The sequence below is a fragment of the Podarcis pityusensis genome, assembly GCF_964106645.2.
Source record: "Podarcis pityusensis genome assembly, chromosome: 13".
Classification (NCBI taxonomy): Eukaryota; Metazoa; Chordata; class Lepidosauria; order Squamata; family Lacertidae; genus Podarcis; species Podarcis pityusensis.
The window spans coordinates 5145074-5170473 of NC_138038.1; the positions used below are offsets into that span (position 1 = coordinate 5145074).

Genomic DNA, 25400 nt, shown 5'->3' on the forward strand with positions numbered 1-25400 from the left:
CTAAAGAAGCAAAGTACTTTGTGGGAAACCCACTTTGTGTAATGTGTGAAATGCTGTGGTGTGGAAAATATTTTACTTCTCTAGTAGGTCTGAAGGGAGCATCTTTTGTGCCTCGTGTGACCTGCACATTTTGCCCAAGAGAAACGCAGAAGTGGAAAGCTTCACCTCATCCATAAGCAACTTGCTTATATAATTGAGGGCTGTAGCTGAGGGCCAGCAGGTTTCTTCATACTCCGTTTCATTTTTGTTCCATGTATGGGTTTTAATCTGCATTCCAGTCTAGCCTTCTTCTGAAATATGGAGAATTTCTAATGTTAGTCGTGAAATTGGCCCTACACAATTTGTTTCAGCTTTCCTTCCTTCTTTTCATTGGAAGCTTTTCCTCAGTTCTGTGCACACTGATTCCTAGTCTGATTGAGTGCTCTTTTTTAAAAAATCCTTCCTGAGCCTCAGAGAATACTGCAAGTTTTAGGCAAAGCATTTATCACAGCAAGCAAACACCTCTACAGTTACAGAACTTCTCTGCACTTAATCTTGGTCTCAGTTGCTTGTTGTTCATACCCTCCAACATTCATACCCTATTTTTCTAGAAAAAGAGGTGCCGGAACTCACCATCAACGGCTCCCTTGGTCTCTTATAATGGCAATAGCGCCCACCTGAGAGATGCCATAACTGAGTTCTGGGGAAAAGAAAGCCCTGGGGACATCTTATTCCATACCCTCCAACTTTTCTGCAATGAAAATAGGGACGTCCTAAGGGAAAGTGGGACATTCTGGAACTAAATCAGAAACTGGGACAGCTTCTGTAAATCTGGGACTGTCCCTGGAAAATAGGGACACTTGGAGGGTATGAATTCATAATTCAAAGTCATTTTCAAACTGTGTTCCTAGGAATCCTGGGTGGTCTTTGGAAGAGTTTGGACTTGATACCTCACCTTTCACTCCCCTTAAGGAGTCAGTATATAATGTTTTGATGAGAAATAATAGACGGAGGTCTATATTTGTCTTTTCCAATTTTTGCCACAATGCGTGTCTTGGGACCGTATCGAAAGCTGACTTTAGGTCAATAAAAGCGACATATAATTTTTCCTTCAAATTATGGATGTATTTACATAGCAGAAAGTTCATCACAAAGCACTGATCCAATGTGGATTTCCCTCTTTGGAAACCTGCCTGGACTTCAGATATCACCTTATTTGTATCTGCCCATTCTTCTAGTATCCCAAGAAGGAGCCTGGCATATAGTTTAGACTGAGGCTACATCTAACAAACTAATGGGTCTATAATTGGCAGGGCTTTTCTTATCACCCTTTTTATATATTGGGGCAATTATACTCTGCTTCCACCCTTCTGGTATGCGACCTGAGCTGTTAATGTGTGAAAACAGTTTTGCAAAAATGGGTGACCAGAAATCAGGTCTTATCTTATAGATCTCCATTGGGATCATGTCTTCTCCTGGAGCTTTATTGGCTAGTTGGCTTACGATTAGCCTCTTAATCTGATTGGGCATGACGTCTGGCCATTCTGGCAGTTCTAATAAACTGAGTATGGTAAACTTGTGAGGGTGAGTCAGGATGGGGCCATATATCCCTGTAAAATATGTCACCAAATCCTTTCCTTGGACAGATCCCCTTAAGGAGTCTCAAAGTGGCTCACAATCTCCTTTTCCTTCCTGCCCCACAACAAACACTCTGTGAGGTGAGTGAGGCTGAGAGACTTCAGAGAAGTGTGACTGGCCCAAGGTCACCCAGCAGCTGCATGTGGAGGAGCGGAGACGCAAACCCGGTTCACCAGATTACGAGTCCACCGCTCTTAACTACACCACGCTGGCTCTCCACGTAGGAAGCTTATTAAGAGTTCGGCAATGGCAGGCAAACTTCTCCAAAAGAGCTGGTCTGCCATCTTCTCACACCCAGCCCAGCAGTAAGGAAGTGAGGGCCTCTTTCTAAGGGACAGTCTGCAGAGGAAAACCGTGAGGTCATTGTCATCCTGAGAATGCGCCCTTCCATGGAAAAGGTTCCAGAATACTCTGCAACGCTCTGAGGTTCCACAAAAAATGTGCAGGGCTCCTCTGCTTCCACTGATGTGGAAAAGGGTCATTTGAAGATGCGACATTAAGAAATCGCTTCTAAAGCCCTTCAGTGTAGCACAGTGTAAGCAAAACACCTCATTTCCATCTGACCTTCCTTTGTTCAGGTAATCAAATCTAGCCTGCTGCATAACACAGGGTTGCCATATGTCCGGGAAATCCCAGACATGTCCTCTTTTTTGGGGGCCAGCATGCCCATCTGGAGGGATTTTTACATTTTAAAGGAAATGTCTGGCTTTTTAGGTTTCTTTCTTTCTTTTCTTTTGGGGGTTTTTGGCTCGGGTGCCGGCATCGGAACCGGCGGCTTGGGCTGCTTTGGCATGCGCAGCTTGGGTTGCAGTGGCTCAAGCTGTCCTCTTTTTTGCTCTTCAAGATATGGCAAACCTAACATAACAGTGATGTAGCAATGGCCCTTATTCACCCTTGCTTGTATTTTTAAAAATTTAATTCTGTGTGTGTTTCTTCTTCTTTCTTGGGCCATGAAACAGCTATTACACAGGCAAAACTGCTGCTCTGAAGGCGGAATATGCAAACCCTAAAATTGATGTTAGAAAGAAGGAAAAAATCCCTTTCAACCCAGTGGGGGTTGCTGTTAGTGTACCCCAATAAGAGTGAAGGATTGACAGTGACTTGTGGGTGCAGTGGGATGTCTCTGCAGGTGGCCCCACAGGTAACACTTTGGGGGAAACTTGCCTAGAGTATCAGCTAGGCATTGTAGGCTTCTGGTAATCCTCTTTCATCGCTAGTATGAATTAAATTATCTTTTTAGAATCCAACAAGCTTTCAACTTTCAAACCTGATACAAGCATTTTGCCTTAGTGCGCTTGGGTAACAGAATTCTTTTTAGAAAGAGTTCCATTAAGCAATTTGCTCAAACAAAATAGTGTATTTTGAAGTAAAGAATTCAGTGCCCAGGGGCTTTCCCTGCTGGAACGAATATCACATCAACAGCTATTCAGTATTCAGCCTCATCACTATCTGAAACTGCTTTGCTTGAAAATGAGATTGGTTGGAATTTGCTCCTGCTTGGTTTTGTCGCTACCCGAAATGCAGGCTTTAATGTGATTTGCCTCTTTTGGATTTCTGAAGCACCAAGGGTTCAAAGATGTTAATGCTCTGGACTATCAGATTCTTTTTTCAAGCCTCTGTCATTCCAGCTATTCTTGAAGATAGAGCAGTTTTTCAGATAACTTTTTGAATATGAAGAAGTGAATTCAGAGGGAACTGGCTTAACATTGTGTTTATCCCTCAGAGGTACTGAATGCCGTGGCTGAGGAGAGGGAGCCCTTCTTGGGATGCCTAGAATTCGTGCCTGGAATTCCAATATTGGAAGTGACCTAAGCTAGGAAGGCAGGAAGAAAACTGTTCAAGCGTCATGAGGGGGCAGATTTCAACACATCGGTAAATCCAGCAATTTATGATTTGTATAGCTCAGATTGCATAGTCTAAACTACTGATGACCAGGGCTTTTTTTCAGCCAGAACTCGCCAGGACTCAGTTCCAGCACCTATCAGGTGGGCATCATTGCCATTCTAAGAAAATGAGAGAGGTGTTCAGGGTGAGTTCCGGCACCTCTTTTTCTAGAAAAATAGCAGCGATGATAAACATCATCTTAGACTTCTGGGGTGGCGCCATCGGCAATGGCGGATTCCCTCTGAATGGAGGGACCAGCTCCACGGGAATCGGGTCTTTTCCGCTACGGCGAAGCGGGGACCCATTCAAAAATCACAGGCGGATGAAGCCTGTGACCATGGGACTCGGCGGGCACCTTTAGCGCCCCCCAACCCGTAAAGGAACCCACTAACGGGCTCCGGAGCGAAGAGGGGGAAGTGGCGCGGTGCTGAGAGTCAACTGCTTCTTCCGTGGAGCGAAGCCGCACAGCCGTTGCCGGAGAGCGCTGCCTTTTTCCTGGGACAATTTGGCTTTTAAAACAACCACCCGTGAGTACTTAAGTTTCGGACAATTGGACTCTAAATAAGGATTTGCGAGCAGAAAGGAAAACTGGACTTAAAAGTTTAATTTAATTTGGCACTGAAACGGGAAGGTTTAAACAGGAAGTCAGCCTTCCGTTTCTTTGTAGATAGATTAAAGCAAAGACACAGCAAACTAAAGTTCTGAAAATCGCTTCTAAAGGATTAACTTTCATCATTTAAAATTGTGGAACCCCCTTCGGAAGCAGGAGAAGAGGGGGGATTTTTTCTGGACTGTTTAAACCTGCAGAAGTGAGTGTAAAGTAAAGTAACTTTCCACCGTCTTGATCCTGGAGCGGGGTGTCAGGACTGACGTTCTTTGAAGCTCATTGACCAGAGACAAACGTTTTTGACAGATAGCTAAAGGAAGAGATACATAGTGATTCCATTGTTCCCCTTCGCATTTTAAAGGAACAAATATTGACAAAATATCTGAAAAAGGAAACTTTGTTGTTAGATTTGTTTTTAAAAGAAAAGAACAAGCAGAAGTTTTTCCCCTAGAGGGAGCCTGTGAAACTGTAACCAATTTTGAATCGGGAAGCTCGCAGCTGTTACAGATTACGATCGTGGGAATAGACTTCTGACCTTGCAGGACAATGTATTCAGAAGCACTGTTGAGTGCTTTCTGTAAAACAAGTGCCCTACTGGAACAGCTACATGAGAAGACGGATTTTATGACTGATGCGATTAGAAATTTTGGACAGGCAGTGGGATATTATATAGAGCCCACCCAGGAATTAGATCAGGAGTGTGCCCTGACAGAACAGATGAGGGAAGAGGATGTTGCTGAATCTTGGGCGCCAGGGATGGAGGGAGCTGCGGCCCAGCAGGAACATGAATTCTTGGATTTGACAAATGAATTTGGAAAAAGCCAGATTTGGAAAGATAAAGTTTGGTTTGGTTTGGAAATGGGGGGTTGGATAGACCCCCCTATGCAGGGAGGTTTGGACTTTTCGAGTCTGGCAATGGGCCGTGAGATGTTTGGGGTTGTGGGGGCTCTCAATTTTGGAGGGTCTTTGAAACATGTTCTTAAATACCACATGGAGCTTAGTGGGGACTATGGAAAAGGGGCTGATTTGTCGAGAAGGGTCAAAAGCATTCTCAAGCTGGAGTTCCCAAGAGTGAAAGAAGTAGGAGACAAAGGAAAATACAGCTATAAATATGAAGAAGAGCTGCGGAAGGCACATGGAAGAGACTTAAGGGCCTCAGACATAAGGTTACCAGGTTAATGCGCTAGATTGATGGGATAGAAAGGACTGACAAAACCCGGGTCCAGGAGGAAGAGACGCTGGATGAAGATTGGATTGTTATTTCTTTTATTATGATTGTTTTATTAAATTGATGAATGTTAGAAAAATGTTGGAACGAAATTATTTGGCTTTAGCAAAAATGTTTAAAGAATTATGTAAGAATATTATGGTTATGAGAAATTGGTAAAAATAAGATTTAAGTTTTAAGTTTTAAGGTTTTCATAGTAAGATAAGATTAAAATAGATTAAGGTAAAGTAATGACAGAATATTATGAAATATGGAAAGGATTTGCTGTGACAATTAATAATCAGGATACAAAAAAAGGGAGGAGGAGGAGGTCAAAGAAAGAAGGTAATGACAGTTAAAGATATGAGAATATTGGATTTTTAAAAAAATGTTTGTGGTATATTTTTGTTTTTTAATTGTGTTGTGTTATTTTTTGATTTTGATTTTTATTAATCTGTATTGTTTGACTGTGGTTTGTCTTTTCTTTGCTTTTTCTTTCTTTTTTGCTTTTTTGTTCTCTTTTGTAATTTTAAAATTTTCAATAAAAATCATTTAAAAAATAATAATAAACATGATAGCACTTAGATGATAAACACAGGGTCAGTCCTGCCACTGGTCAGAGTGAAGCAGCTGCCTCAAGCAGCTGATTTTGGGTGCCATGAAAAGGCAGCAATTAGTCTGAATAATAATAACAGTAGTAATAAATGGTGGTAGTGGTAGTAGTTTTACTCCCAAGGAGAGGCAATTGTGAAATTTTCTACATCACGTGCTAGTATAACTTGACCATTCTCGCTTACCAGGAACCGTGACATGAGCAGGGACGCCATTTCTTTTTCTCCTTCAGGTGGCAAATGGTCTTGGGCCAGCTTAGCCTGGAGAGAAATGTGAGGGGTGAGGTGATTTGGCTGAGGCTAAGTCCTCACAGTCATTTGTTTATTTTAAAGCATTCAGAAATTTGTGATCCATATTTCCTTCACCCTGGAGATGAACAGCTCACACCGAAATCAGACAGAGTTACTCATTCTTCCTCCTAAGGCTGGTGGGGGACTGATCCCAACTACTCAACTTTCATTCAGCAAAGTTTATTTATTTATTTTTTTAAAATAATTTTTATTAAAGTTTTGAACAACAAAGAAAGAAAAGAAAAACATACACAATACATATAACAAAAACACACAAAAAAAACAAGATTCAACAATAAAAGAACAGAAAACATAACAATTAAAAACAATATCTCTTTTCCATTTCCGTTTTTTTAGTTACTTATTTTCTGGACTTCCTCATACCTCCCTCTTTTGTATTCCAATCCAAATTGTTTGTCCAGCAATTTCTTTTCCACTTTTTTAATCCCAATCTTTAGCTTTAATAAGATATTGAAATATATAACTTCAACTTCTTTAAACCTGATCTTTGGTCTTAGTATCATATAACGTTAAAATTCTCCCTCTTAGCAAAGTTTATTTTTAGCCAGTTTCTACACCAAGACACAAAGCAAGTAATGGTTTGTGATGCCCATATTTCCCTCTGTTATATATTCTTGAGTGTTCAGCAATTTATCATCTAGGTCACGGGGAGTGGAAATTTAAATGACCATTTAGCTGTCGTTTAACATCTTGGGGGGAGCTGAGCCCCCCCCCCAAATATTGAGGGGCCACTATTCCCTGCCGCCGCTGGGTGAGTGTTCGGGAGCTGGCAGGGGTGGTGAATATCACCCTCCCCGTGCCTCAGACCCCGCTGCTGGGTGAGCAGTCGTGCACCGGAGGGTGTGGTGGGATGTGCGGGGGGGGGGGGAGGCACACGTGACATTATGAATGACGTCACATGACTCTGGGTCCTCGCAATGGGAGAGGTAAGTCGGTGCCCCTTCCTGAGCTCCAGGTTCCTAAAATAATGCCTCTCCCTGTATGCCTGTCTACTGCCCTGAAGTCCGCTGGAGAAGCTCTAATGATCCCATCTCTACAAGATGCTAGGGCAATGGTGACATCATACCTTCCAACATTTCTCCGATAAAAATAGGGATGTCCTAAACTGCGGGAGGCACTGGAAGACAGGAGTGCCTGGCGTGCTCTGGTCCAGGGGGTCACGAAGAGTCGGACACGACTAAATGACTAAACATAATAATAATAATAATAATAATAATAATATTTATACCCCGCCCATCCGACTGGGTTGCCCCAGCCATCTTGGGTGGCTTCCAGCATATATAAAAACATAATAAAACATTAAACATTAGAAAAAACTTCCCTATACAGGGCTGCCTTCAGATGTCGTCTAAAGGTTATATCTCCTTGGCTTGGGGAGCACATAACCCCCATCTCCTCCAACATTTCTCTGACGAAAATAGGGACATCCTAACAAAAAGCAGGACATTCCAGGATCAAATCAGAAACCGGGACGGCGTCCGTAAATCTGGGACTGTCCCTGGAAAATAGGGACACTTGGAGGGTCTGTGAAATGGGGCAAGGGATTTTTGGTAGTGGCCTCTTGATTCTGAAACCCCCACCCTTGGGAAACATGGGCCGCTCCTACTGTGGCTAGCTTTAAGAAACAAGTAAGACTTTTTTATTTGGTTGTTTACTCATGTTTCGCTGACCCTGCACTTTGCTCTGAACCTCATGGAAATTTATCTATTGTCTTAAGAAGTGCAAATTCAGTAGATTTATCCATATATGCAGATTGAATAGTTTTACCCCCATCACTGCTGTTTCTAGCCTGTTGCGATGCATGCTACACACAGCCCTTAAGGGGGGCAAGTCTGAAATCCCACCAAACAGCTGTTGGGGGGGGGAGAAGGGAGTGGAGCAGATGGAATCCAGTTTCTCTCTTCTTCAACCAGTGGCGCCAGATATAGGGGGCAGAAGGGGATTCAGCTCCCCCCAAATTTTGGGGCAGGACAGGGGGCAGCATCCCCCCAATATTTAGGGGAGCACTGCCCCCACCACTGCCAGGCACCCTCCACGCGCCTAAGCCTCTGCCCGGCAGCCCAGAAGCCAGGCAGCGGCTGCAACAAACTTGGGAGGTTAATGTGGGGGGCAAGTTGGCCCCCCTGTCCTGAACAGATGATCAGTGGGATTGACATGCTTGGTCATTACCTCAGGCTCAAGAACCACACATGAAGTATCCATTTGGATATTCAAGTTTTCATTTAGCAAGCGATATGGACTGTATCTGGATCAATGCAGAAAAGCCAGACATTTTCATCAATATTCATTTAATATATAAAGTGATCAAAGCTAGCAACCAAGTTTATGGAGGTGCATATTTATTTAGCTATTTCAGGCATTTTCTGTTTTTAAAAAACTATACAGCAAGAGATCCTGGTTTCTCATCAAGGTTTCTCAACCATCAATTCTGGCTCTCTAGCGTAGGAGCCAACTCCTAGGGGCCGGGGGCACTTTGGCCCCCACAATAATGTATTTGAGGGGGCCAGGCCCTCACAAAGTTGATGGGCATTCCCATTCAAATGGTGCGTGTGCACTGGGCGGGGCATACCTGGGCCCCCACAATATTTTATTCAGGTTGGCACCCTAGGTTGCTCTCTAGTGAGTGTAACTGTCAGATACCTGTATTTTAAAACATCAGGTTTGCACACCCACACTTCACATTTTAAATGTAAACCTATGAAATCTCTGAATAGGCCCACACTAGTAATCATAAATGACAATCTTATGCCTAGTGGTCAGAATGTCCCCCTGGATTCAGTAAAACCTAGTACAATCTTTACTGGGGAATCGTCTCATAGCCAAAACATATTTGGCCTAAAATAGGGCCTTAGAAAGCACTGCTAATAACAAGGCCAGTGGAAGTGATGGTATTCCAGCTGAACTTTTAAATTTTTTTAAAGATGATGCTGTTAAGGTGCTACACTCAAAGTGCCAGCAAGTTTGGAAAACTCAGCAGTGGCCAGAGGATTGGAGAAGATCAGTCTACATCCCAATCCCAAAGAAGGGCAGTGCCAAAGAATGCTCCAACTACCTCACAATTGCACTCATTTCACACGCTAGCAAAGTTATGCTTAAAATTCTACAAGGGAGGCTTAAGCAGTATGTGGACCGAGAACTCCCAGAAGTGCAAGCTGGATTTAGAAGAGGCAGAGGAACCAGAGACCAAATTGCAAACATATGCTGGATTATGGAGAAAGCTAGAGAGTTCCGGAAAAAATCTACTTTTGCTTCATTGACTATGCAAAAGCCTTTGACTGTGTCGACCACAGCAAACTATGGCAAGTTCTTAAAGAAATGGTGGTGCCTGATCACCTCATCTGTCTCCTGAGAAATCTCTATGTGGGACAAGAAGCTACAGTTAGAACTGGATATGGAACAAACTGATTGGTTCAAAATTGGAAAAAGGAGTATGACAGGGCTGTATATTGTCTCCCTGCTTATTTAACTTATGTACAGAATTCATCATGCGAAAGGCTGGACTGGATGAATCCCAAGCCGAAATTAAGAATGCTGGAAGAAATATCAACAACCTCAGATATGCAGATGACACAACCTTGATGGCAGAAAGTGAGGAGGAATTAAATAACTTTTTAATGAGGGTGAAAGAGGAGAGTGCAAAATATGGTCTGAAGCTCAACATCAAAAAAACTAAGATCATGGCCACTGGGCCCATCACCTCCTGGCAAATCGAAGGGGAAGAAATGGAGGCAGTGAGAGATTTTACTTTCTTGGGTTCCATGATCACTGCAGATGGTGCCAGCAGTCACAAAATTAAAAGACGCCTGCTTCTTGGGAGAAAAGCAATGACAAACTTAGACAGCATCTTAAAAAGCAGAGACATCACCTTGCCAACAAAGGTCTGTATAGTTAAAGCTATGGTTTTCCCAGTAGTGGTGTATGGAAGTGAGAGCTGGACCATAAAGAAGATTGATCGCCGAAGAATTGATGCTTTTGAATTATGGTGCTGGAGGAGACTCTTGAGAGTCCCATGGACTGCAAGAAGATCAAACCTATCCATTCTGGAGGAAATCAGCCCTGAGTGCTCACTGGAAGGACAGATCCTGAAGCTGAGGCTCCAATACTTTGGCCACCTCATGAGAAGAAAATACTCCCTGGAAAAGACCCTGATGTTGGGAAAGATGGAGGGCACAAGGAGAAGGAGACGACAGAGGACAAGATGGTTGGACAGTGTTCTCAAAGCTAGCAACGTGAGTTTGACCAAACTGCCGGAGGCAGTGGAAGCCAGAGTGCCTGGTGTGCTCTGGTCCATGGGGTCACGAAGAGAGGGCTTTTCTTATCATGACGCTTGTCAAACTGTGTTTTCAATTAGTTGACTCCTAAATATCCATAGGCGGGTGGCGCTGTGGGTAAAACCTCAGTGCCTAGGACTTGCCGATCGTATGGTCAGTGGTTCGAATCCCCGCGGTGGGGTGAGCTCCCATCTTTCGGTCCCAGCTCCTGCCCACCTAGCAGTTCGAAAGCACCCTTAAGTGCAAGTAGAGAAATAGGTACAGCTTTATAGCGGGAAGGTAAACGGCGTTTCCGTGTGCTGCGCTGGTGCTGGCTCACCAGAGCAGCTTTGTCACGCTGGCCACGTGACCCAGAAGTGTCTCCGGACAGCGCTGGCCCCCGGCCTCTTAAGTGAGATGGGCGCACAACCCTAGAGTCGGACATGACTGGCCCTTACGGGCAGGGGTACCTTTACCTTTACCTTTAAATATCCATAATACCATAATAAATCCTATATCTATATCTATATCTATATCTATATCTATATCTATATCTATATCTATATCATATCTATCTAGTCTTACAGGTACATTTTTTTGTCTTTTGTTTTGTTTTTACCTGCTATTACGGTTCAATTTGCCTCACTCTTACTAGTCTAAAGCCCTGGTGCTATTTTCCCTGCTTGTGTTACTTTCTAAGTATTTGAGTGAAATTTTTTCATGCCTTTATGTCTGCCTCAGGCAGATAATTTTTCTTTTCTTTCTATGACATTCAAGCAAAATTAGCTGAGCCATTCTGAAGTTTGAGGTTAAAGGAAGGCGTTCTTTTCTTTTCTTTTCTTTTCTTTTCTTTTCTTTTCTTTTCTTTTCTTTTCTTTTCTTTGCAAATGTAGCTGTTTCCCAACAATTATCATTGTGAAGTTTTAATACCTCCCAAGTTGTGGAAGGGATTAAATTGGGCTGGTACATAGTTTTTGTACTGAGGTCAAGTTTTTATGGCTATAGTGAAATGCCATTTCCATTACAGACGTACCATTAGATTGCTTTGGCTGCAGCTAGATGGCCAACTTAGGAGCAAATGGCAAGAAGCCTGTCACTGCTTCTGGAGTATTCAAAGCTGGTGACCAAAGATGCTGCCTTCAAGCAGGCTCTTACACACACACACACACACACACACACACAAAATTGTCCAAGCAACTCTCCTCTTTTGATGCTCCTTTGTTATCTTGACTACAGTTCATCCGCACATGCTCAGAAAGACATCAGCTCTGCCTTGTGCATGAAGGTTTAAGGTTGTTCTTCAAGGCAGGGGTGATCCAAGTTGGCCAATGTTACTGGGTTGAGGAATAAGATTAGAGTCTCTCCCTTTGGAAATGAGTTTTTGTCTTTCTCGAGTTGTTGCCATGCATACCCTCCAGCCAACCTAAGGGGCAAAAGCAGCAACTGAGGGTTGTTTTGCTGTGATCATATCCAGGCAAGTATTAGGTAACAAGCTTCATTGTGAAGCTAATGGCATGTTGGTTGTTGCTTCTTTGTGAAACAAAGTCAGAACGTCACAGGAAACCTTTTAGTTATGATGGTTAGTGTAGAGGCCTAAATTGTAGTGAAAGGTTTACTGAGAATACAGTACGTAGCAGGAATCTAAAGCTTACTAGGGATGCAATGACCCCCACAGAGTGTGTGTGTGTGTGTGTGTGTGTGTAGAGGGAGAGAGAGAGAGAGAGAGAGACTCTTCTTTCCTCGGTCAAAATTCCTTAATGATTCACCTAATCAGAAATCACAAAAGGTGAAATTCAGCAACAAACTTTATACGTACAGTGGTACCTCGGGTTAAGTACTTAATTCGTTCTGGAGGTCCATACTTAACCTGAAACTGTTCTTAACCTGAAACACCACTTTAGTTAATGGGGCCGCCTGCTGCTGCCGCGCCGCTGGAGCACGATTTCTGTTCTCATCCTGAAGCAAAGTGCTTAACCTGAAGCACTATTTCTGGGTTAGCGGAGTCTGTAACCTGAAACGTTTGTAACCCGAGGTACCACTATATTAGTAAGACCCCAAAATTAACAGGGCACAGCTCTTCCATAAAGTAACAAGGAGCGTCACAAAACCCCTGCACAGTTGTCCTGCACAAACCTCACTGAAATAAACTGCTCACACTTCACTGGGGCTTTCAAAAGAGAACTTCCAAATGGGCTGTGTCGCATTTGGCAACTGAGCCTCCCTCTCCGCGGCCTGAGCTGGTGCTGAAAAATCCACCCGTGGAGGCTCCCACCTCATGGAAGAGCCACTTCTGCAAGTCAACAACAGCGTAAATAAGAGCCAAAGCTAGTCTGGAGGGTTCATTTACACATAGAAATGGATGCAAAAATATCTGATGTCTATTTTGCTTACCACTACTTTGTTTGTTGTCAAGCTACCCTCTCAGGATGACATTGATATATTATACTGTCAGCTAGGAAAATTCAAAGGTGGAAAAGCCAAGATCCCAATCTTGTATACATGTGGATATGGAGGGAAAGGCACATATGCTAGATCTCCCACCGTAGACGTATACACACACACACACACACACACACACACACACACACACACTTGAGTAGCCTGACCATGCAAGGATGCTTTCAAAAATAAATTTAATGAGTACAGGAAGCACATGCTCACAGTGGAGGATGGATGCCCAGAAAGTTGAGAGTTGCCTGTATGAAAGCCTATCCCTCCCTAAAGTGGAACAAGTGTTTTGTGCCCATTGGAGCAGAGTGCAGGGATTCTGAAATTCATCAGTTACCTGGTTTAATATACAATTTTTCACCAGGTCATAAATCCTGATTGTATTATGAATTTAAGGCCATCTCCCTTGACCGCAAGCTTAACATGAGTCAACAGTGTGATGCAGCAGCAAGAAGAAAGCTAACACTATTCTAGGCTGCATCTGCAGCAACATAGTCAGGGGCGTCTTACCCATAGAGACTAGTGGCACGGGGCACCAGGGCACCAGGTTCTGGAGGGCACCAGGGTAGAGGTGGAGGCTGGACGTGGCGCCTCCTGGCATCAGCTTGCCCGCCTCCGCCATGCCACACTGAAGGTGCGCCACGCCCGGAGCCTCCATCTGCCATGACCACGGCACGAAGCGGCCAGCTGAACCAGGAGGCACCGTGTGTCCAGCCTCCGCCTCTTCCCCGCTGGAGGAGCCACCCTCCAGCTGCTGCCCGCCTCCTCCAGCCCCGCCAGCAACGCCGTCCTCCTTAAAAAAACTCTGGGAAACGGTGGGGGGGGCGCTGGAGGGAGCTTTGCATCACGGCACTGGATATGCTTAAGACGGCCCTGAGTGTCCAGATCAAGGGAAGTAATAGTACACCTCTATTCTGCCTTGGTCAAACCACACCTGGAATCCTGTGTCCAATTCTGGACACCACAATTTAAGAAGGATGTTGACAAGCTGGAACATGTGCAGAGGAGGGCAACCAGGAGCTGCTCCAGGGACCAGCAGCGACAGCCATGGAGAGACTATGGAGAAGTAACGCGATGCTCTTACACAGGCACCACTGCCATCACTGCCGTTGCTCCGGACAAGTGTTGGCTCATCTTCCTCCTTGAGCTTGGTGGCAGTGGTGCTGGCAGGGGAAATAGGGACATTCCAGGATCCAATCAGAAGCCAGGGTTGCTTTTGTAATTCTGGGACTGTCCCTGGAAAATCAGGACACTTGGAAGGATAAGCAACCTGCTCAGGGCCCACCCAAACCTGGAGCCAGGCCTGTGAGAAAGACCAGTAGGATCCTTTTTGGCATTAAAGTCTCTGTGATCCATGTACAGGGATTTCTCAGAAGAGAAATCAAAATGGAAGAAGTTCATATGTGGTGGGGCTGCATTAAAATTTGAAAAAATTGGGATATGATAAACGAGGAAATTTTTAAAAATGTTCAAACAAACTTTCACAAAAGAACCAGAAGCCTTGTTCCTCTTGGGAATATTGGGACCAGAGATTCCTAAGGAAAAAAGAAGAATATTCTTATATGCCGCAACAGCAGCGAGAATACTGGCCGCCAAAAAATGGAAAGGTGAAATGATACCATCAAAAGAGGAATGGCAGGAGAAATTGTTTGAATATCTCGAATTAGCAAAATTGACAGAGACAATTAGGAGACAGCCAACTCGAAGGTAAAAAAAAAAAAAAAAAAGGATGGGGAATTTATAAAGAATATTTAATTAAACATTGTCCACAAGTGAAAACCTGGACATGCTTTGACTAAACTCCTCAATTTGCAAGTTAGATAAATAACACATGAGATAGAATAAAGAAAGAAATGGAGAGAAGGAATATGGAAGCAGTGATAATAATAAGAATAAAAAAAGGATGAACCCTCAGTGAGGAGGTTGGAAGTCACATGGAGAAATTAAGTAATTGTGAATTAACAAAAATATTTAAAAAATACAAGTCTTCTTTAGTTACAGATAGGTAGCCGTGTTGGTCTGCCATAGTCAAAATAAAAAAAATCCTTCCAGTAGCACCTTTAAGACCAACTAAGTTAGTTCTTGGTATGAGCTTTCGTGTGCAAGCACACTTCTTCAGATACACTGAAACAGAAGTTGCCAGATCCTTCTATATAGTGAGAAGGTGGGGAGGGGTATTACTCAGAAGGGTGGTGGGAATGGGAGATTGGCAGATAGCTGAGATGAGCCTGCTGACGACTCTTAACGACTGTAATGGGTCTTACAGGAAAAGGCAAGGGGTGAGAAGGTGAGAAATGGCTTAGTCATGTATAATGGGATAAGAATCCAATGTCTTTGTTCAAACCAGGTTTCTCCATGGTTTTAAGTTTGGTAATGAGTTGCAATTCAGCAGCTTCTCTTTCCAGTCTATTTCTGAAATTCCTTTGTAGTAAAACAGCTACTTTGAGATCTTGTATAGAATGTCCTGGGAGATTGAAGTGTTCTCCTACTGGTTTCTCTGTTTTGTGATTCTTGATGTCAGATTTATGTCCATTTATTCTTTGGCGTAAGGTTTGGCCTGTTTGTCCAATATAGAGAGCTGAAGGACACTGTTGGCATTTGATGCCATACACAATGTTAGATGATGAGCAATTGAATAGTCCCGAGATGGTATGTGTGATGTTGTTGGGGCCAGTAATGGTGTTGTCCGGGTGTATGTGGCAGCAAAGTTGGCATCTGGGTTTATTGCAGGCTCTGGTGCCAGTGTCCGTGTTAAGTCTGGTTGTAGTATTATTGTGGGTTAGGAGTTGTTTAAGATTGGGTGGCTGTCTGTAGGCAATGAAAGGTCTTCCTCCCAGAGCTTGAGAAAGAGAACTGTCATTGTCCAGGAGAGGTTGTAGATCTCTGATGATGCGTTGTACTGTTTTAACTTGGGAGCTGTATGTGATGACTAGAGGTGTTCTGTTATTTTCTTTTTTGGGTCTGTCTTGCAGCAAGTTCTCTCTGGGTATAAGTCTGGCTCTGTTGATCTGTTGTCTAACTTCATCTGCTGGGTATTTTAGTTCTGAAAAGGTTTGCTGTAGATCTCTTAGGTGAGAGTCTCTGTCTGTAGAATTGGAACAGATGCGGCTGTAACGTAGTGCCTGGCTATATACAATGGACTGTTTGGTATGTTTGGGATGGTAGCTAGAGGCATGTAGATATGTTTGTCGGTCGGTTGGTTTACGGTATAAGGTGGTATCCATGCGCCCATCCTGTATTTTTATAGTAGTGTCCAAAAAATGTATTTCTTGCATAGATTGATTCATTGTAAGGTTGATTGTGGGGTGAAAATCATTAAATTTCTGGTGAAAGGTGTCCAGGGTCTGTTGACCATGTGTCCAGATGATAAAAATATCGTCAATGTATCGCAGATACAAGAGAGGTTTGAGTTAAAGTCTTCTTTAGGAATTTAAGGGTTTATATATATTTGTTTATTTGGTAAATAAACCAGTCTTTTGGTTTGGAAATCTTTTGTTTCTTCTGTATTTTTTTTTGGAATGTATAATTTTTACCATGGAAGAAAATCCGTAAAAAGGATACTGGCAAAATGGAAAAAGTTCGCCATTGCTTTAGCTTAATCCAGAAAGCATCCTCACTGTTACTAAGGTCTTAGAGACTGCATTTTCATTTTTAAATTGCAGCTCTTCACTCTACCATTATATGCTGGCAATCAAATTACTTCCCCAGCTAACCCTCTATGAATGGAAATCTGAATTAAATGAACATGAATACTCCCCTTTCAGTGACCAGCACAGGGCTTTGCCTTAAAAGTCCCCAAAGATCCATAAACGGAGGGCGCATGACTCACTGCCCCATCTGTTTCCCTTTCGTGGGCTGTTAGCACATGGATTTGAGACTGTTTCATATTCTGTATTTGTCAATGAATGTTTCATTTGACCTTCAAGTTTATGAGACAGAAAAGTATGCAAGGTGATGCTTCTTATGAGGTGAACATTCCTTGGTGAGCATGTGAATGTTTTCAAGATTAATTCTGCCAGGAGAGCAACCAGCGCGAATGCAGCTGGGAGAATGTTGCAGGCCTGCATGACTCAACGCTAAATTACGGCAATACAGTGGTACCTCGGGTTAAGTACTTAATTTGTTCCGGAGGTCCGTTCTTAACCTGAAACTGTTCTTAACCTGAAGCACCACTTTAGCTAATGGGGCCTCCTGCTGTTGCCGCGCCGCCGGAGCACGATTTCTGTTCTCATCCTGAAACAAAGTTCTTAACCTGAAGCATTATTTCTGTGTTAGCGGAGTCTGTAACCTGAAGCGTATGTAACCTGAAGTGTATGTAACCTGAGGTACCACTGTATTTGCTTTTTATTCAACAGACCTTCATCACTTGATGACCACCTATGATTACATGTGTGTGCGTGTATGTGTGTACGTATACAGGAGCTTCACACATAAATATGGACTGTGGGTGAAGCAAGTGATGTGCATATATATGAACTAGCCCTTAGAAGCCAAGCATGTAATTTCTGGCACACAACCCCAAACGGTATATTAGATTCAGGAAGGAGGAATAGCGACAGTGATGCATATGGCCATTCCTGTGCAAGTTCAGCAACTCCTCTGCTTCCCCAAAATGGATGAATTCCACTCCAGATGATTATATACTTGGAAATCCGTGTCTTAAGGGCTCATCCAGACTTCCTTTTGGGGTGCATTTCTCGGTACAGGACCATACTTTAAACTGCAGGGGTCAGCAAACTTTTTCAGCAGGGGGCCGGTCCACTGTCCCTCAGACCTTGTGGGGGGCCGGACTATATTTTTTTTGGGGGGGGGAAATGAACGAATTCCTATGCCCCACAAATAACCCAGAGATGCATTTTAAATAAAAGGACGCATTCTACTCATAAAAACACACTGATTCCTGGACCATCTGCGGGCCGGATTTAGAAGGCGATTGGGCCGGATCCAGCCCCCGGGCCTTAGTTTGCCTACGCATGCTTTAAAGCTCTATGTCTGAGTATTGTTGTTGTTTTGTTTCCCCCTGAACTGGAGCAAATGACAATCAAGTTTTCTGTGGATTCTGTGAATGGATCTGATTCAGCGGTAAAACATGGATTTTCCCTGGGGAAGTGCCCCCCCCCCCCGCTTTAAAGTGCAGACCTGCGCCTGGAAGGCACGGCGCAAGCAGAAGTCAGGATAAGCACTTAGTATCCAGGGGGAAACTGCACACCTGTTCTAAACGAATGTGTGGGATGTATCATCACCGTAGCAGTCAAATACAATGTTTCCTGTTGCCTAGAGTGGACACTCAGGACAATGTGGCTTCAGACAGGGAGGACTTCCTGTCATACCTGCTCTGGAGTCTCATCCCCCTGTGTGTGACCAGGTAGATGGGCCTGACCCTGGCAGACCCTATAAAAGGGCTAGCCATGCAGCCATCTTCCTCTCTTCTGGCTCTTAGCCAGCAGCACATGGCTCGTCCTTACAGAGGATGGAAGCCACAAGGTAGAAAGTCTGAGGTCTAGCTTAGACCTCTTTTCTCTACAACTGTAACTGTAACTACAAGATAAAGCCTGCCTTCAGGACAATACTGTGAACTGAATGTAAGTAAACTTTATCATTACTTTTAAAAGAAGACTGTTGTGTCATTATTGTTTTTAATAGGGTACTAAAGGGGAAATTAAGGAATGCGGGTGGCGCTGTGGGTTAAACCACAGAGCCTAGGACTTGCCGATCAGAAGGTCGGCGGTTTGAATCCCCACAATGGGGTGAGCTCCCGTTGCTCGGTCCCTGCTCCTGCCAACCTAGCAGTTCGAAAGCACATAGTGCAAGTAGATAAATAGGTACCACTCCGGCGGGAAGGTAAACGGTGTTTCCGTGCGCTGCTCTGGTTCGCCAGAAGCGGCTTAGTCATGCTGGCCACATGACCCGGAAGCTGTACGCTGGCTCCCTCAGCCAATAAAGCGAGATGAGCGCCGCAACCCCAGAGTCGGCCATGACTGGACCTAATGGTCAGGGGTCCCTTTACCTTTTAAAGGGGAAGTTTACCAGGAACAATCCAATCTGGACAAGTCAGACTGGATTGCTTAACTTAAATGATTCTAACGAATCCATCAACTTGCTTCCAGCAGTGTGCAACGGAATGTGCTCTGCTACTTGCTCACTAGCATGAGGAGGGATAATATTTAATCAATATATCCTCTTTGGCTTTCCTCAACATTCCCACAGAATGCCTACTCTGGGGCTTAGAGCCACAAGGACAGTGTGGCCAATGACAGGTGGAATGGTTGTTAACAGTGGCACTCACCGCGGGGCCTGCAGCGTGCCCGAGCCACACATCTCTCCTCGGAGTGACGCAGTGGCTTGGGCGCCCATAGGCTCCATGCTGCCCCAAACGGTCTGCCCGCTGCCTTCCCCTCAGCTGTAGGGTGGCTGAGGGGGAGGAGGCAGGCAGACTCCTCGGAGACCCCTTCCTTCCCTCTGCCCCAGTACCTGAGGGTCCTCACGTCTCTCCAGGGATTTGGTCAGAACAAGGTATACTTTGGGGGAAGGCTCCCTCCCTGCAAAAATAACAGAGCAATCAGCAAGCGCCTGGTTCCCAACGTGCTAGCATCAGACTGGTACATGAGGGAGGGGGGAAACGGAAAGGAAGCATTTCTATCATATAGGGCACTCAACTGGAATTTCCACTTACCTGGAGTGGGAGCCTTTCCCCCCTTGTTCTGGCCGGCCTCTCTCCTAAGGAAGAAACAAGCTCAGTTAATCTGGTTGGTTGGAGGATTTCAAGATAAATCTATAGATAATAACGTGTATCTCTTTTATTCTAAGGTTCATTATGGTAGCTGAGACTACTGGTTGATGTTGGCTAGAATCTCAGGAAGGACGTTTTCATGGGATGCAGAAATTAGAGAAAGATATGAGCTAAGAAGGCAAGGAGAGCCACTTCTTCCCCTGGTCCAGTTCCACACACCATGTCAGCTTTTGTCTGAAGGAAAGAAGGAAAGAATGATGGGGGGGGGCGCGTTTCATCTCCACAGAAGCATTCCCAACCAGAGCCACATCGCCCAATGGGCAGAGCAGGAACTGGCCTATGGGTCCCGTGACAACAGATTAAAATGAATACTGTTTTCCGTAATAAAATTGGTTTATTAATATTGTTGGCTGGTAAAATCAAAAAGGTATCAGGAGATAATTTGCGAGGAGACCAGCGATATTTTGACTGCCACAGGTATTAATCTGGAACTGTGCCCAACCAAGGGTGAACTTTGGGCTCTCAAATGTCAACAGAGCCCTGTACGACCATAAGATTCGGCACGCCCCCCTTTGTTCTTAAGCATTGTTTTGGCACTCTCTGCAGCGCGGTGCCCAGTGTGAGCACACTGGTCGTGCCATCCTAAAACTGCCCCGGCCCAGCCTTGGGATATGGGGTTGGCATGGGAGAGAATCACCCCTCATGTCCTGCCCAGGTGGACCACAGAGAGACCCTCCCCGTAAAACTATAGGAATATCTAAATCAGGCCTTCCTCCTCCAGCTGGCAAGGTGACTGGGAAACACTTCCTCTGCCACAGAAGGTCCCAGCATACCTGCACATTTTGGGTTTCCCCATGGCGCCGCTGGGCTGCTGCTTGGCCGGAGCCTTTCCCAAACCATGGCCCTGCAAAGGAAGAAGGACATTGTATTCTCCTGGCATAGGCATCCACTCTAGGGGACAGGGGTCCTGTGGGCCCTCCCCAATGATTTTCCTCTGGGGCACAGTCCCCTCAATGTTTTCTCTCCCCCCCATCTGCCTTCCCAGCTTCCTTCCTGCTCCCCACCCCCCGCTATATCCCTCCTCCTGCGTGGCACATAGTAGCTCAGCAGCAGCGCAGGGGAAGGCAAGCCAGTGGAGGCAGGGCCCTCCTGCGGTGGGGACATAGGGCCCCCAGAGGGGCCTGCCCCCAAACTACAGCGGAGACAACCTGAGCACTGGTGAGGGTGCATGGCCAGCTGACTCAGGGAAGGAGAGGGGCAGAACAAGCCCCCCTGCCACGCTGCCCATGCCCACGTCACCACTGGCTGCCAACGATCGCTGCTCCTGCCTGGGCGCATAATGGCCCAACCCTGGCTTGGAAGGAGGGGGCGAAGGGCTGGGGAGAGATGGGCCTGCTCCCCCCCACCCAACCCTGTTTCGCTCAGGTTGGCACCACAACCTCCTGGCACATGTGAGGAATAAATTTCTCATGGAATTAACATACCACAACTTCCACAGCGGCCTCCCCTTCTGCCATTTCTTCATCTTCTTCTTTGGCGATCACTCGTAGCCGAGTAAGATTGTCTTCCATGAACACGGTTTTAACAATGAGTCCGTAAGTGACTGTGGAGGCCAATTCTGGATCCACACGTCCTTCCACAGTGGGGACATTGGTTCCCGGGCGGGAGTTGATCACGGTGTGGATTTGCCAAGCAAGCCTTCCTCTTAGCACGTTTCTCCCTTGCGTCCTGAGTTCGAGTGTCTTCAAAACCCATGACACCTTTGGTAAAGGCTGTTCTCCAACTGGAGCGCTCGCAAGCCAGTGTTTCCCAGTTGTCAGTGTTTATACTACATTTTTTAAGATTTGCCTTGAGATAGTCTTTAAACCTCTTTTGTTGACCACCAGCATTACACTTTCCATTTTTAAGTTCGGAATAGAGTAGTTGCTTTGGAAGACGATCATCAGGCATCCGCACAACATGACCAGTCCAACGAAGTTGATGTTGAAGAATCATTGCTTCATCACTGGTGATCTTTGCTTCTTCCAGTACACTGGTATTAGTTCGCCTGTCTTCCCAAGTGATGTGTAAAATTTTTCAGAGACGCTGTTGATGGACTCTTTCAAGGAGTTGGAGATGGCATTTATAAGTGGTTCATGTTTCACAAACATATAGTAAGGTTGGTAGTACCTTTGTAGTACTTTGTAAACAAGCATTTTGGTTTCCCTGCGAATGTCCCGGTCCTCAAACACTCTGCACTTCAGTCGGGAGAAAGCCACACTCACAGAACTCAGGCGATGCTGGATTTTGGCATCAATGTTGGCCCTTGTGGAAAGATAACTTCCTAGGTAGGAGACGTGATCGACATTTTTCTACATGGCGCCACAGCTGCCTGGCTTAGGATCTGGGAGACAGAAAGGAAAATAAAAACAGAGGAAGATGTTACAGATGGGAAATATCAGGGACATAAATTTAGAGACCCTGGCTTATGTTTCACAGGAGGACTCAGCTGCTTCCCAGGTGCTTGGAGGGGGTGGTGCGAGGCATCTGGGCATTAGGAATACAAGCCAAGCCCGGCTCTGTGGCTCACCTAAATTCAGGGAACTCTGTTCCCAGGCAGCTGGCAGAGCCCCTCTTTGCCACATGCCCCTGGCAACGTCGACTTTCCTACTGATCCTAAGCCCAGCCCAGCTTCAGGTCCCCCACCAAGAGCCCCCCTTCTAGAACCCACCACTCTCAACACTCTCAACTGCCTCCCCCCAACATTAGAACTCCCTTTCCAAGCTTCCTCCAATCTTCTCTCTCCACCAGAATTCCTCTCTCTCTCTTCCTCCCTCCCTCCCTGCTCGACATTCCCTTTGGAATTACCTTAGTTACAACATTACACACAATCATAGCTGTCAACCTTCCCCTTTTTTGCGGGAAATTCCCTTATTCCAGCGCCGTTTCCCGCTGCTTCCCACTGCTATCCCGGATTGTTAGATATCCCATAGACTGTCCCCAGGACAGGTGAGCCTGCTGATCCCTTATTTTCAAATCTGAAAGTTGACAGCTGTGCACACACTATTGTTATAGATTGAGGGGGAACCCACTAAACCCTAGAGATTAATAAATGGTAGGGTTTGGGAGTATTTGGGATGTGAAGGGAGAAATACAAGCTGCAGAGGAATTCCTGGGCTACCCTATGCAAAAGGACCTGGCCAAGCAAGGGCCTTTAAGAAACAATTCAAGGACAAGGAGAGCCTAACTGGAAATGCAAAAGAAGTCCTTTTCCCTTGCCCTGCTGTGTGAACAGAGACGGGGGATTTGAAAGGGGGCCAGGATCAGGGGCAGAGGAAGGGGGTGCGGTGGGGGCGGGACACCCCCACTGAGGGGGGTGACAACATGCCGGGTGACACTCACCGCGGGGCCTGCAGCGCGCCCGAGCCACGCGTCTCTCCTGAGAGTGACATGGTGGCTTGGGCACCTGCAGGCTCCACGCTGCCCCAAACGGTCCTCCCGACGCCTCCCCCTCAGCTGTAGGGCGGCTGAGGGGGAGGAGGCAGACAGACTCCTTGGAGGCCCCGCAGAGCATCCTGCCCCAGCTCGCCACGCCCCGTGGGAGGCTGCCCCCCCCCTGGGCACAGGGCACGCGCACTGCCCCAGGCGCCTGATCGGCTTGCTCCACCGCTGTATGAAGGGGCGTGGATTTCCCCTTATGTGACCAGCCTCAGCCTCCAAAGAGGGCTGTCAAGGAGGACCTGTATTTCTGTGAACAAAAAGCACAGGATTAGGGTCAAAATAACACACGTGATGTAAAGGAAGTGACTACAGTCATACCTCGGGTTAAAGTAGCTTCAGGTTGAGCGTTTGCAGGTTGCGTTCCGCAGTGACCCAGAAGTAACGGAACGGGTTACTTCCAGGTTTCGCCACTCGCGCATGCGCAGACTCTCAAAATGATGTCATGCGCATGCGCAGAAGCGGCGAATCGCGACCCGCGCACGCGCAGACGCGAGAAGAGCAGATTTTTGTGGAATGTGGAAAAGAGTATGGCTGGGTGCAGGAGAGGCAAGACCTACATCATGTGCCTGCAAGCCATATGGCAAGATGGACGTTGATAACAATGGAGGAGTTTAGATACAGTCTGTTAGCATCTGATTTGTGCATTTTAAAGCAAGCATGCCGGTGATGCTTTTGCAAAACAATCCAGACTAATTAGCATCTAACAAATGCCTGGGAAACAGATGTTATTTACAGAAAATGACAGACAGGAACTTATGGAGAATAGTTCCAAAAACATAAATAGTTCATTTCATTTCATTTAAAAAAAACCCAATACAGTATACTTATGAGGCAAAACCATATTTTTCAAGAGGGACATATATTTTATAAAGCAGAAAGGCAATCTAAATAATCTTTGAGATCAACAGGTTGCCGTAGGAGACAGAGCTTTATCAAGAAGAAGTGCAAAATATTTTATATTGTTGCAGGGTGGGGGTCAGTCTGAATGATATCCATTGGTTCCATCCAGGCCTGTGATTTTGTATCTGTTGGGGTGTTAATACTGCGAACCTCTCCATCCTATGCTCAGGTTGCATATATTTGTATAGAAAAAGACACCATAGTTTCTATCGACCTTTATTCCAAGGAACCAAACCCCGGGCTCCATGAAGTCTGTCTCCTCTCAGAGACTGGGGTGCACACAATGTTATTAGGGCCAAACAAGATATAATTGGAGCAGACAAAAATCAGGAAACAAATGGGTACCCCAGTTACATCTGGCTTGGCCCTAATAGTGTTGCGTGCACCCCAATCTCTGAGTGGGGAGAGACTTCAGGTAGGCCTGAGCCATTTGCTTGCTGCTTTTGTCTGCCCCTTTCACATAAGAAGCCATCTCCAGGCTTGGGGGGGTCAAAGTGTCTTCCTACATTGGTGGGCCCTCAGCTGCAGGCCCACCTACTAGCATTGGTGGGAAGCTACAAGCTGCCATTATATACCGTATTTTTTGCTCTATAAGACTCACTTTTTCCCTCCTAAAAAGTAAGGGGAAATGTGTGTGCATCTTATGGAGCGAATGCAGGCTGCACAGCTATCCCAGAAGCCAGAACAGCAAGAGGGATTGCTGCTTTCACTGCGTACTGATCCCTCTTGCTGTTCTGGCTTCTGAGATGCAGAATATTTTTTTTCTTGTTTTCCTCCTCCAAAAACTAGGTGTGTCTTGTGGTCTGGTGCATCTTATAGAGCGAAAAATACGGTATTTCCTACAATACCATAGCTGTCAACTTTCAGATTTGAAAATAAGGCATCAGCAGCCTAGAAAATAAGGGATCAGCAGCCTCACCTGTCCCTGGGACAGTCTATGGGATATCTAACAATCCAGGATAGCAGTGGGAAGCAGCGGGAAACGGCACTGGAATAAGGGAATTTACTGCAAAAAAAGGGAAGGTTGACAGCTATGCACAATATCCCTGAGATTGTGTCTCTTTGGGGCACTGTGGGAAATATAAAATGGTGGGTTGCCTACTGTGACATTAACATATGAGAGTGCTGGAGGTGAAATAGTTAAACAGGTTACCCAATCAGGACCCAGGGGGTGGAGTCAGAGGGACTATAAAACCAGCTCTGGGAGGGGCAAAGGGAGGAGTTCGTTGGGAGTTGGCTGGTTGGTTGGAGTGGGAGTGAATTGGGGTAGAGTTTGTGGGTAGGTTGAGTTAGTGTAGCGAAATAAGCTGAGTCAGGAACAGTTAGGAGCTAGGAAGACGAGCAAATATCTGAG

At 45.5% G+C, this 25400-nt stretch overlaps 1 protein-coding gene and 2 long non-coding RNA genes across 4 annotated transcripts in view; 2 read left to right on the top strand and 1 right to left on the bottom strand.

Annotated features, from left to right (window-relative positions):
- LOC308460620 overlaps positions 1 to 25400 on the top strand; it is a 428649-nt gene that overhangs the window by 12843 nt on the left and 390406 nt on the right. The window lies entirely within an intron of this gene.
- LOC308460665 lies at positions 938 to 20214 on the top strand. The gene is made up of 3 exons (XR_013978702.1): positions 938 to 2195; positions 3341 to 3489; positions 19744 to 20214. It is a non-coding gene; the product is annotated as an uncharacterized lncRNA (long non-coding RNA).
- LOC308460582 (uncharacterized protein) lies at positions 5922 to 22692 on the bottom strand. 2 transcript variants are annotated; one of them, XM_080977161.1, is made up of 6 exons: positions 22236 to 22692; positions 21151 to 22037; positions 20500 to 20570; positions 19610 to 19653; positions 19408 to 19475; positions 5922 to 6187 (listed from the first exon to the last, which is right to left on the bottom strand). In XM_080977161.1, the coding sequence occupies exons 2-6, from the start codon at positions 21235 to 21237 to the stop codon at positions 6041 to 6043; spliced, it is 417 nt and encodes a 138-aa protein (XP_080833287.1). In that variant the 5' UTR covers positions 21238 to 22037; positions 22236 to 22692; the 3' UTR covers positions 5922 to 6040. The 2 variants fall into 2 exon arrangements, with proteins under 2 accessions (XP_080833287.1, XP_080833286.1); XM_080977160.1 differs by having other exon boundaries at positions 21151 to 22049.